Source organism: Larus michahellis, chromosome 5 (assembly GCF_964199755.1).
Source record: "Larus michahellis chromosome 5, bLarMic1.1, whole genome shotgun sequence".
NCBI classification, from domain to species: Eukaryota; Metazoa; Chordata; class Aves; order Charadriiformes; family Laridae; genus Larus; species Larus michahellis.
In genome coordinates, this window is record NC_133900.1 from 15,801,056 (window position 1) to 15,814,007 (window position 12,952).

Sequence of the window (12,952 nt, forward strand, 5' to 3'; positions counted from 1 at the left end):
TCAATTTTTACGACCACATAGGCCAGAGCGCTGGCACTTAATTCCTTTTGATCTCCCTACTAAATTCCATTTCCCACTGTCCTACTACGCAGTTTTTTTTAACAGAAAATTTGTTTGGACATCATTAAAAAGAAAATACTACGACTTCTAGCAGTATTAAGGGACTACAAATGCCTGCCAAGTTATTAACCGTCTGCATGCACGCACACAAAATAACCATTGGTACAAAGGGGAATTTTAGAGTTAAGAAAAATGCTCACTTGTTCTGTTCAAGAGCCTGAAGCAGACTACGTACTTGATACTGACTTCTGCAAAGCCAGCATCGCAGATAACTCTCACTAATTTCTGTGCTTGAAGTGCAACTTCCAGTTGCCAAGGCTGTTAAGTGTCCGGAGAAAGAGACCGCTATGAAGTGATAGGTTTTGAAGGGAAGCTACTGTGACTGAGTCAATAGATTTGTCTTGTAATTACAATGATGCTGGCTCAAAATTATCCTTTGCAATGATTAGTGCCCTGAAAGGCACATTTCCTAATTACGGATTCTTTTTCCAGCTGACTACTACTTGAAGCTGGTATAAAGTGTCTTCTAAACAAATAATGCACATTGTTGAGACTAGGACATGCTGCTTACATTTTTCTGCGATGAGAATTATAAAATATTTTAAATATTTCAATTCTTGATCTACTTTAGTAGATTTATCTTTTTTTTTCAGTTAGAAAACTAGTAGTTCAGTGCTATTTAGTTATGGGCCTATGAAGAGATCTTTGTTCTCATAGCTGTGCTCCACTTCCAGCAGCCAGATCCACATGTAGATCCTTGCATCAGTTTGAGCACCAAGGGTTCAAATAACCCCAAAGGCTGATGGATTGCATAAGGCCCTTGAGCCACTGATGCCATGGAGCCTCAGTAATGGTAGTAAACAAGATGATGTGTTCAAACACAGGTTAACTAATTGCTCTGCATGCCTCATTCAGGGTAGTGGCATATTAGCTAGGCCTGGAACTGTATGGATCCAATAATCTTTGAATATTTTCATTGTCTGTGGTTGTGCCTCCAAGGATTATAAAAACTGCCATAATCCTGTGGTCTGCAAAATGTCCTGACCTTTTTGTCTTGCTTGGCTTCTTTTTAATTAATGGTTAATGATCTACTCAAGCAGATACGAGTTCGTGTTCTCAGAAGGGATGGTATTACAAAAGATAACCAGATACGAGAAGTGCCACCTTTGAATAGATACTCTGGTGAGTCTGAATCTGACTCATACATCTTTCAGTAAAACTCAAGCACCATCAGCAATACAGAGATATGACGCCACTTGAATCCTCTTGTACCTAGTTTTCCTCTGCCAGATTTTTTTATAATCTAGCCTTCCCACCTTTGTTTCTTGTTTACGAATTTGGGAATCTGGATGGATAATTGGATTAGGAGAAATGTTGTACAAGCTTTGCCCTTTGAGCACTTGCAGAACTGCTCAATAGAGTACTCTAAAAATTAAGTAAATGCAGGCTCAGTGAATATTATGTGCAAGTCATGCTACTAGATGACACCTCCAAAGCAGGAATGAGATTCACGAAGAGAAAATTCTGCATGACAGCTTTGTTTTTGATATGCCTAGCCAATTGCAAATATAGGCGACTTCAGTAAAATGTAGGCTCTTCGAATCAGTTCAGATTTTATTACACAGTGGGGATAATATCACAGATTAGCCTTTTCAGATGTAGGCTATGTTAAGTAGAACATCTGCTTCTCCAAGGCTTGAAAAATTTATGTTTTAAAATGAGTTTTCAAGAAATTTTGTTAAGAAGGCGAAGTTATGATGTGGATTCCAGTGAGAGAACCAAAGCCTGGAACCCGTAACAAAATTATTCTAAACATGAGCCAAAAAGATCAGAAACTACCCACCTAATCGTCTGCAGGATAATCAAATGCAGTTCAGGAAATGTCAGGTATAATTGCCACTTACCTTCTTCAAAATGCGCATTTGTTTTATCTATCAGGTATAGAGCACATTTTGTTCTGACTTTTCTGTTCGATTTCTTTAACTCGGGCTTATGTCTTGCATCCAAGGCAGCATAAACATAGATAAACTTCACATTTATGGCTGCACATGCTTCATTTACCCTTTAGCAGAAAACTACCTGGTCCTCCAATAAAGTTTTGAAGTAACACATGCTGTAAGAATAAAGTGTGCACCCTCAAATATGAAGTTAATCTAAGCTTATGGAACACAAATAGAACAATAAATATGAAAACAGGAAAATAAAAAAAATGTGCTTTGTAAATAACATTCTTACAATATTATTTGTAATCCAGTCCAAACCAGGATTTTGGTGAAGTCATTATGTAAATTTTAAAATCAGTTAATCAAGCAAGTAATTGATTAATTGGAACACAAGGTATGTCACTCTTCAGTATTCTAATTTTGCCCTAAATTTTATTTTGGAAAGTATGGTTTATTTTTGGGCGGGGTTGGGGGGGGGGGGACAACTTATGGTTTTTCTGGTAGACTCCTTATTTTCAATTTGTGATAGAGCCATAGGTCAATTGAGAATTTATACCTAATGTACTTCTTATTTGGGAAAAAAACCCACTTCTCATTCCATCAGAAATCAGATATTAAACAAACGAAAAAAGTTAGGAAAATCAGCCAAATCTGTCAGGAACTTTCAGTATCTTAGGTGTTGGCATTTTTGATCAGCATGCTTAAAACTTAAAAACTAGAACAGCAAGCTCAGCTCTCTTGCGTGGTAGTAAAGACTTTTTTTTCCACTTCAACAGTTTTCTCAATCATTTTCTCCCAGTGCACTGCTCAGTACAAGACTATGTTTGACAAGGAAATGTGTCATAGTATCTGCTATTAATGTAATATATTATTGAAACACCAAAATGAATATGAACAGCAATTAAGGCAACTTAAATTCTAGTTCAGCACACAAGGTAGATAGAAGTGTGTTATATCTATTCCTGTTTTAAGCAGCTGGATGTTCGTACTTACATACCTTTGCTTTCCTAAGGCAATCTGTGTCACAGGAGCTTGACCTTGGAATGCCAGCTGTATGTTAAACTCCTCTGTTACTTTGTCTGGTATTTGCTACAGTTTTTATTGGCTGATAATTTTCATCCTCTTCCACTGTCTAGAAAAGGACATAAAGCAAAAGGGCAGAAAGTATAAGGGGATCAGTGTAGTGCACAGTAATATATATTTTTCTTCATAACTATGTATATATATATTCTGCACCAGTGGGAATACAGAGACATCACACATTTTTCTCTGTGCCTTATTCTACAGCAAATTACCATCATTGCAATGATATATTCTTGAGGCTGAGACATAGACTTCAGCAGTGAAAATACTACTGATCGCAGTTTTCCAAGTTGCTAACTGTACTGAGATTTTGCAAATGATGCAAGATCTAATGCATTGCCATCTCAGTTCTGAGACTGCCATCTAAATCTAATGCCGCTTTATTTCATTTGATCATCTGAAGGAATTGTGATGAATTCTACACATCAATATATGTTTTCCAAAAGGAAATTAGATGTTTGCGTTTTTTCATTGATAAATTAGGTATCATGAAGACTATCAAATTTTAAAATTATGTGGTTTAAGATGGATATTTTCTTTATTGTACTTCCATATTTTATTAGTTACATTTGTAGGTAGTTGATAACTCATTCACTGTTTCTTTTCCCTGCAGAAAGTTTTATAACAGGTTATTTATATCTGAATTTATCACAGAGAGAGCAAGACAACAAGACAAACAGTAGTCCAAAAAGATGGATATCAGAAAAAAAAGCTGTGCACTTGTTCTATGTCATGTTGGATCCTATCACAACTGATAAAATAACATAAATTAAAAGCAAAGGATTTAATTTTACACATGTATCCAAGTATCTTAGGCAAAACCAGCAGCAGTTTCTTGTTTGTTCCTCTAGTTAGGAAGGGACTAGATGGGGAGTTCTGAAAAATAGTTTAGATTAGACACCTACAGTCAAAGTTAGGGTGTCTGAATCCTAGCCAGAGCAGCCGCCAGCTGTCAGTGTCATTCATCTGTGGGGAAAAAAAAACAAACCCTGTCGGTTAAAAAAGCAAGGAGGGGCCTAAAATGTGTATTAGAATAGGTATTTCCAAGAATCCTCAAGGTATGCAAAAGCAAGATAAAAACTGCTTTTAAGGAAATGAACAGGGGGTCGTCTGGATAAGTCTGCATTATGTTGCCAGTCTGCAAAAATTCAGTAGTAAAAATGCTTTTTAATAATCAGGAAGCACTTCTTGCATTTAGCCAGCAACAATATTCACTCTGGAGTGACATTAAAAATAAGTAATTTATGACTGTAGTCCTTAATCCATTTGCAGACAAGACAGTAATATTGAAAGTTGGCTATTGGTCAAACTGCTTATCTGCTTTGAATTTTTATTCTGTGAAAGGAAGTTTCAAAATGAAAGGTAAATAAAATATGCACTTTTCAATTTCATGTAGGGACTTTATTGGCTCCTTCTCCGTGTGCTGATTCAATAGCAAAGCATGTGCTGAGTTGTAATGCTGAGCTTTTAAACCTGTGAAGGTTAAAAAAATCATTATTGTTGAAAGCTGCTCGGACAGACAGCAAGTACAGCCATCAGTTCGACACCCGCCAGCCCCGTGGCCACAAATGGCTGTGGGAGGGAATGCAAGCCCGCCATTTGAAGAGAAAGAATGAGCAGCCATATTGCTTTAAACATCCAGATTGTGAGATTAAACTGTCAAATAAAGCAGCAGCATGAATACCGAATATTGAAGGCTTCTCCTCAAGGACCTGCTTCTCTGTGTCTCGAGGAAGTGTAAGAAGTTGCCGAGACTTGCACTGAAATTACAGACTATTTACAGCAGTGCCGACAAGAAATTTGTTGGCAGTTTTCACATCTGCACAGCCATAAAAAGCAATGGCATTCGAATATACGGCAGCAGGTTGGCTGCCCCGCATCTCCCCTGGCCTGCACCCTGACAAAATGGCTTCCTTCCCTCTCGAAGGAAGGAAGATGAAGGAAGATTCACTCTTCGGAGGTTGCTGCCTGTCAGTGGAATAGTGAATATTCAGCACTTCTGAGAAACCTCTTTTAATGACCTCTACTTCTCTGTCATTTAAATGCTAAGAACTGGAACAGCAGTGGAATAGCTATTTAAACAGAGGGTTTTAGCAACCAAACAAAATCAATTCCCCCTAGGAATGTTCTTGGGATTGAACACAGAAAGGTTGTTTTTTTGTTGGGGCAGTGTTTGGTGATTATTATTTTTTTTCAGTTTCTCAGCCCTTCCATATACATTTCAAATTTAATCACCTATGAAAGCTGCCTTGAGTTTAATCCCTCCGATGGTACGCGAAGCAGAGTACGTTGGGTCCGGTGCCAGCGGAGGGAAGCCATCGGTCCAGGCACTTTCCTCAGTGCCTCGCGGAGAGCCGCGTATGTAGGCAGAAAGGAACGTCATTAATATCTGGAGAATTGATGTCTTTCGCATATACCTTGGTAAATTAATTCGTAGTTTGACAGGCAATCAGATAAGCAGGAAGAAAAAGCTCCCGGTGAAAGCCGGCACCTCACCTTCCTCTGAGCTGCCACTGCTCAGGGTGCGGCCGCCATTACGCAGGGAGCTCTCTGACCCACCCTCCTCAAAGATGGACTCTCTGTGTGTCAGGGACGGACTGAGGGGGTTTTCCAAAGCTCAGTCTTAGTCCTCTTCACTGAGGGGGGGCACAGCTGACTGGGACCCTCTTGCCAAAGCTCCTCAGGGCTGTTTCGCTGCAGGGGCGGGAGAACCTTCTGGAAGGAAGGCGTGGGTAGACCGCGTGGGGGGGGGGGGCGGGGCGGATCTCTGGGGCGTGTGTGTGGGAGGCAGCTCCTCTGAAGGAGGTCAGAGTCTCGGGGGGGCTGCAGGAGGCCTGGGGACACACAGCTGGAGCCCCTGAGGCCGTGACAGAAAGAAGCTTCTCCCTGGAGGGGCTGGGAGGGCTGTGTGGTGGTTCCACCCAGGAAACCACCCCCTGGCCTGTTGGTGAGTTGAGGAGAACCCTGAGGGGAAGACTCCATCTTGTCAGGAGGGGCTAGGCAGGACAGGGAGATCCGATTTCAACATTCTTTCCTGCTTTTGCCTTAAAAATCAGAGCTCTAAGTACTTTCTACTTAAAAAACCAAAACCAACAACAAACCAAAAAAAACTACCCAGCTTTTTCTAGTGAAATTTGTGGCACGAGGTCTGTCTCCCACTGCTGTGATGTGTTTGTGTGAGGGAAGGCACAGGCAGCTCCCCTTCAGAGCCATGGCAGGGTTGGGGGGCTGGTTGGGGGGTGCAGGGGCTGCTCTGCCTCAGGGGAGAACACTGTGCCTTCCCCGTGGCCTTGGAGGATAGGACATTTTAGCCAGCGGTTCGCATTTCCAAAGGGGACCACATCAATCCTCTTTGTGCAGCACAGTCGCGGATGGCAACACTGCGTATGAGTGTCGCAACTTCAGAGTCCTTCATTTTGTGTAAACGTAAGCACCTTTAATTCTCTTTCCTTTTCTAAGATCCCTTTACAGAATGAAAAGAGCAATTGAGAACAATCTGCCTGTGACAGATTCCAGGTTATTTATAGGTGGGTGGTGGTTTTGGCTACAAACCCAGCAGCATTTAAGTTCCTTGAACTGACGAAATACGGCCGTTGCAGGGTCACAGCCTTTGCTGGCTCTTGCAGCAGAACCTGTCGGCTTGTTCTTCTAGGATCCATGGGCTCTTTTCCTTCAAATATGCTACCTCAGGAAGTAAAAACTGCAAATGTTGCCTCCTTGGCATTGTCTGCACCCTGCTTTTTAAACATTTGCTTTACCCAACAAATATCAGATACAAAATGGCAAAAGAAACTATTGTTAACAATTAATGGGTGCCTAAAAATCTATAGGTTTGTAACTTTTTTCCACCCCAATTTCATACTCTTGGAGTTTCCAGAGTTCACGGAACTCTAGAACACAGAGAGTTATTGTGGGTGTTACCTGGATGAATCAGTTTTTCTTTTGAGTGTGTTGGTGGGGGTTCACTTAGCATTTACGCATCAAGACAAAGAAAAGTTACCACTGGGCAAAGACTTTTTTGGATCAGACTGTTGCCTATTTTCTTTCGTTGCTGTTTGTAGCCTCTTGTTTTGTAGCTTAACAAGGGTATCATATTGCAGCAAGCACTGTAGAGGACAATGTTGCCTTATTGCCACCTTCCTGATAACTCTTTGTCAGGAACCAAATCAGGCCCTTTGGCATGTGGAATTTAAATAGCCATATCTGTCTCTTCAGGCAAGAGTGGTCCTCAGATTTCAGTTCCTTGTAAGCCTGGTTACAAAATTAATGATGCCTGATAAGGTATGTGGATTTTCAACACTGATATACTGTTTTTTTCACATTTCCTGGACATATTGCCTCAGGTGAATACACATGTGACATATCAAATGTAAAACTTATATAAAATGTTTGTTCAGGCACTAGAATTTAGTAAACACCTCTGTGTAGCAGTGCCTTTTCTTTCGCATATACAGTCTATTAAATTACCGTATGATGTACAAGCTGTAACGACCTGACATATATGGGATCTAAAACAAATACTTAAGGCTTAATGTTTGGCTTTTATTTGAAATGAGATGAACTTTTGCCAGGGCTGGAGGCCAGAGCTTGTATTCTGGTGCACAATACAGCAATGTACTAGAAGTTTCTTACGCTATTGATTCTTGTTATTCACAGGCCATGAGTCATGACTGCATAAGAGCAAATAATTCACTGTAGTTAGACAGCAGTTACCATACAAGTTAAGCATCCTCACAAGTTAAGATTCTTGTGTTTCAGATAATTGTTGGGCTATGTGATAAAAATGAATTTGCAATGCAATGGTATATTCAACAGAATCATGCTATCTGTCCGCTTCTTTTCCCATGAAATGGCTGTAAACCCTGGCTCATCTGGAAGCAATCTTATCTTAGTTTTTTTCTAAGGACATTGATGTAATGAAGACTTTAGATACTCCTTTGTGGTAGCAGTTGAGGAATTTGAGGACACGATAAAGAACAGAAGTTCTTGAAAATCTCCTGTTCTGCAGTTAGGTAGGATCAGTCGATGTGTGACACTACTTTTAGGCCAAGATTCTGAAATCACTTTTAGTCATATGGACTACAGGGGCTCTGGCAATGTCACCAGAGTTCAGCAGAGAATGACAGGATTCCTCAGGTGCGTTGGGTCTGAGGACTCTGTGTAACACCATGGCTTTTCGTGGGAATGAAATAGTCCCATAATGCCACCAGGTTTCTAATGCCAAAGTTAAGGCATTTTAGAGTTAGTTAGAAAATGGTTTTCTCCTTTTGACCACACTGTGACATGCTTACCCAACCTATCAGATAAAGCAGTTTTATTACAAACGTGCAATGAACACTGTCTGTGCCGGAAGTGCGTGACTCCATGTGTATGTCCGTACTTACATAGTGAAGGTGAGCTGTAGACATACAGGTCTTTAAAGCATGTAAAGCTCTTGATGCTGTGTCCAACATTAATAGACACATGCACAATTACTGTACAGCACTGGCACTGCAGCATCAGGATTTTTGATTGAGGATAGAGCAGCCTCAGGTCCAGAGGTGCAAACCAAACACAGAAATTTACGATGGACAATATTTTCAAGTGGAAACCCACACATCTTGGGGAAAGGGGAAGTGCATGTTAATATTGTCGGTGCACTAGATTCCAGAAGTGGCCACTGTAATGTTTCCACAAAATGTACTGTTCACCCTTGTTTTTGTGCACTCTCCATGCTCCATGCACAGAATAGTTTAAGACTACACAGCTAGAAATTCATGGAGCTTGTGCAGAGATCTGTTACAACGTGCTATTGAGTCTAGCAGTGCAAGAGTATTTTCAGAAGCTGCAATGTGTCCTGAGGGGACAATTTAACTGTTTTTCTCATAGCCTTTAAAAATCTTTTCTGCTTTTCTCAGAAGAGTTCTAGGTTCTACTTATCTGTACAAACAAAGCAAAATTGACTCATTTATTTCAATTATAGATCAATATGTGTTGCTGTACTTAATAGACAATAGTGTGGAGATGCTTGTTTCAATTATCAAGTATAAGTAATGAAGAATTTGCTCTTGGCCATGGAGGAAAGAGAAGTTAAGAAGCAGTCACCTGAGCTACAAAATTTAACTATTATGTTGTATAAAAAGGCAGTGAAAACCAGGGAAAAATGCATTGTGAGCATAGACAGGTCTGTTTGCTGAGGAAAACAATTGGCAAAAATTTGTTTGGAACCCTTTAAAAGGTGTGTGTGGTGACACATATGGGACAATTAAGCAGATAATTGACACATAGCGTAGTTTGGTATTGACTGTTCCTCCTTAGAGTGAGCTGCTATTAAGGCACTGATTTTCATGCCTTAAGTTTCACGTACAGAGGTGGACATGTCTTTAGCAGTTACAATCATTATATTTTTTGCTCCCACTAGCTTGAAATTTTCTGTCACCTGGTGCTATGGAGTTTATATCCTTGATCACTGCATTTAAGAGACAATTAATTTTGTCTAGAACTTTTACTTTCTCCTTTGTTCCATGGCTGCAGTCTAGCAGCTAATTTCACACCAAGGACCTAAGTTTACCTTTCCTGGCATTTTCCCTCTGCATAAAGCTTTCATAAAGACTGTGTAACTGTTTCTGAAGTCCTCATTAGAGTTGAGAAAAACCTGGCTGGCAAGGAAATACTTTAAGAAATAAATGTGAATGTGTGTGTATTTTAAATGCTATTGAGCTCTTTAACCTAGTGAAATTGTGTAGTGCTATTTTAAAAGAGCAAAACTGCCGCCAGTGCTCTGTCATACACTTCTCTCGCACTGAAGCAGAAGTGGGCATAATTAATAATGACAGACAAATAGTGTGCTCCACTTCCTAGCTGTCTCTCTCTGAACTAAGATTTCTTCATATTGGGAAAAAAAATAGATGGAGAAGTATTTTTTTTAAGGTATTTCTATCTTTTGTATATTACAACATCTTTCCAACTATTTCAACAAAAAATAAATTCTAGTGTCTCCTAAGGTCTGAATTTGGTATCCTTAACTCCAGTAGAGTCAGGATTTTCATGTGTGTCGCCTGCTTCACATATATCTCTCCCCCCATGTCAGTGAAGATTTCAGTGTTGCATAAACTAAGTAAGTTTCTTCTAGGAAACCAGTGGAGTGTGGCAGTATTGATATTGCGCCACTACATAAAGTACTGCAGCTCTAAATTTCTAACCAGTATGCAATGGCACTTGCAGCCAGTGATATCCCGATATCCATTTCTTGTCCCTGCTTTTCACTGCCTTTCTCTTCTCTGCCTCTTCCTTGACCACTTCCTTCTCAGAGGAGGACAATGCTGCTTGTACGTCTTCTCCACTTCAACAGAGGATTCATAAGGGTGCTTCTGATGGGGTGTGCTCCATCTTTGCTCTTCTGCCATCTGAAAGCACACCCCACTCTTTCCACCAAATGCTGGGGCAGAACGGAGGTGCACAGAGTGGGCCTGCATGTTGCAGAGAGGGGAGTGTGTGGGAGGAATATTTTTTGCTATGACTGATTCCCATAGGACCTTATGCTGCTGTCTCCAGCAGGAGAAGTTTTAGGGGGACAACTCCAGCAAGATCAAATTATCCGGGGAGTAGACAGTAATGGGAGGAGGTAAAGGTAAACTTCCCCTTGCTTTTCCCAACCAGCTGGATGAAATGACGCTGAAACCCTTGTCCAGTGTTTTAATGAGAGCAAAATACTTGGTAATACTCTGATACTGTAGGAGGTATCACCGTTGTGGAAGATTCAAATGGAACTGCTCAGCACAAGACTGCAAATGAGCATCCAAGTATAATAGAAACACAGTAAAGCTTAATTAAAGTGTTAAAATATGTATTAAAACTTCCAAGGGATGGAAGAGGAGAACATATTCCTATACATTTCCCCCCCTCCTTTCTCCTACTCGTGATCAGCCCTCAGCGGTGTGGCATACGCAAACTGAACCAAACTCTTCCATCTTTCAGTTCCAAGTGATTGCATATCAAAAGGTAAATAAGAATCTGTTTCAAGTAAACCCACAACCTAAAACATGTTAAAATAGCTCATTTCTTCACATATTTGTAATTTTGTCACCTGAAAAAATTGCAACATTTATTTCTTTATAGATTTTTCAGGTAGAGTGGCTAGACTATGTAGGTTCCTGTGGCTTCTTTGTCTTTTAGAAGTGCATGTAACCTGAACAAAAATGAGGCTTTTCATTCGCTCCCTTCAAAACAAAGTTATGGTTACCAATTTGACTACATCAGTGGCATATTTCTTCATCTGACATAAAAGCAAGACAGGAGTGAGAAGGGAAATCAGAACATCTTCAACAAGAGTTGTCTATTAATGCCAAAATATGCTGACAGTGAATTTTTCAGAACATTTTCAGACTCGCTCACTTGCTGTAAGTAGGAACCCAGCTGGGTGATTTTGTTTTGGCATTGAAGTGATGGGTTCTGTACAACTCACAATTCAGCACTGAATGCTGAGTTGATGTAATCTGAGACAAAGTTGATTTGGAATGTCAGGTGCTTTCTGATGAGGAAAGATTTTATCTGAAACTATGATCCGATCTGTCTCCGAAATATGACAAAGTTCAAATCCAAAAAGTTTGACTCTCCCTCAAAACAAGTGCTGCAAAAACACATACATTATTTACCTTTAGGTTACTAAGCTGTAGGTTATCAAATTTAGGTTGTTAATGATAAATACACAATTGAAGTATCCTCATGATTAAGGTACTTGCAGTTAGACTATGTTGCCTCATCCATGTCTTTTTTTATTTAAAGAAAATTCAGTATGTGGGTATGCGGGGTATTCTGGATCTATGGTTTTGTTCAAAAATCTCTTCTTTCCCTTGCAATGAAATAGGTTTTACATTTCCTTGTCCTCATATCAGCATTGAAAGATTTGGAACCTGCTGTCATGCTAACTGATTGCTAATAAATCTCTATTAAAAACTATAACAGTGAGATAATTAAAGTTTATTCCTCACTTGTACTTAGCGCTTAGAATTAGTTTTATACTCCCCAACAATTTTCCTTCAAGTGAAGGGTACAACTTTAAAGAAGCATATTTTGCCCCAGTTTTCTACATTCTGGGGTATGTTAAATTAATCAACTGGTTTTACAGGCAAAGTAGTGGCTGAAATATAAAAGGAATTATTGCTCAATTATCTCAGCTTTACGAATAAACCAACATAGGTTTTGTAGCCTTGTCAGAACAGAGCCCTCAGCCTTGACTGTATTTCATAGTCCACTGAAATAACTAAGCTTGGGATAGAATTTACAGATGCCAACTTCTTGCTCTCTCACTGGATTCACCTCATGCAGATTTCCAGTTCTCGTGTACTTTGAGCATCTTTTCACATTGCAATGGCACAAATTTAGCAAGAATGGACCTTTTCCAGTTCTAGGTGTGAATTTTGACATTTTGGCTGTTGCAGTGAGTTGATGGGACTGAAGGCAGTTGAGGGCCCCTAGGTAGCAGCAGTTTATCCACCCATCTTCAGCCTCTTTGTCCAGAAATGTTCAGATGTTCTGCTTTGCACTGCATTGGAGGCCATCAGTGTGAGTGCACAGCACTACATTTGCCAAAACTGTTACAGAGGAAGCATTTGTGAAAAACATTACATCATACAGATTGTGTTTTCTTGCATCTATATTGCTATCTTGTGCACTTAGTGGAGGAAGGAAGCGGAAAAATTATAATAAAATTGCTGCCTCTGTTGGATCAGGTTTCACTTGAAGAGCCTCCGTGAGGCTAGTTAAGATGTGGCTGTACTTCAATTTTTGCCAAAAAAGATGATTTATGGGCTTCCCCACATAGACAAGGTCTGCCTAACGTTTTTCCTGACACACAGCTCCCGTATGAAGAGATTGTGTCACACATT

The 12,952-nt window shown here is 40.0% G+C and overlaps 1 protein-coding gene across 2 annotated transcripts in view; it reads left to right on the forward strand.

Moving 5' to 3' along the window:
- INPP4B (inositol polyphosphate-4-phosphatase type II B) overlaps positions 1–12,952 on the forward strand; it is a 364,993-nt gene that overhangs the window by 333,466 nt on the left and 18,575 nt on the right. The window contains exon 22 of one of the 2 annotated variants that reach the window (XM_074588901.1): positions 4,483–4,772. The exons of the other annotated variant lie outside the window; for it this stretch is intronic. Coding sequence (XP_074445002.1) covers positions 4,483–4,565 — 83 coding nt within the window. The 3' untranslated portion in view covers positions 4,566–4,772. Of the gene's footprint in view, positions 1–4,482; positions 4,773–12,952 lie in introns of those variants that run through there. 2 annotated transcript variants of the gene reach the window in all.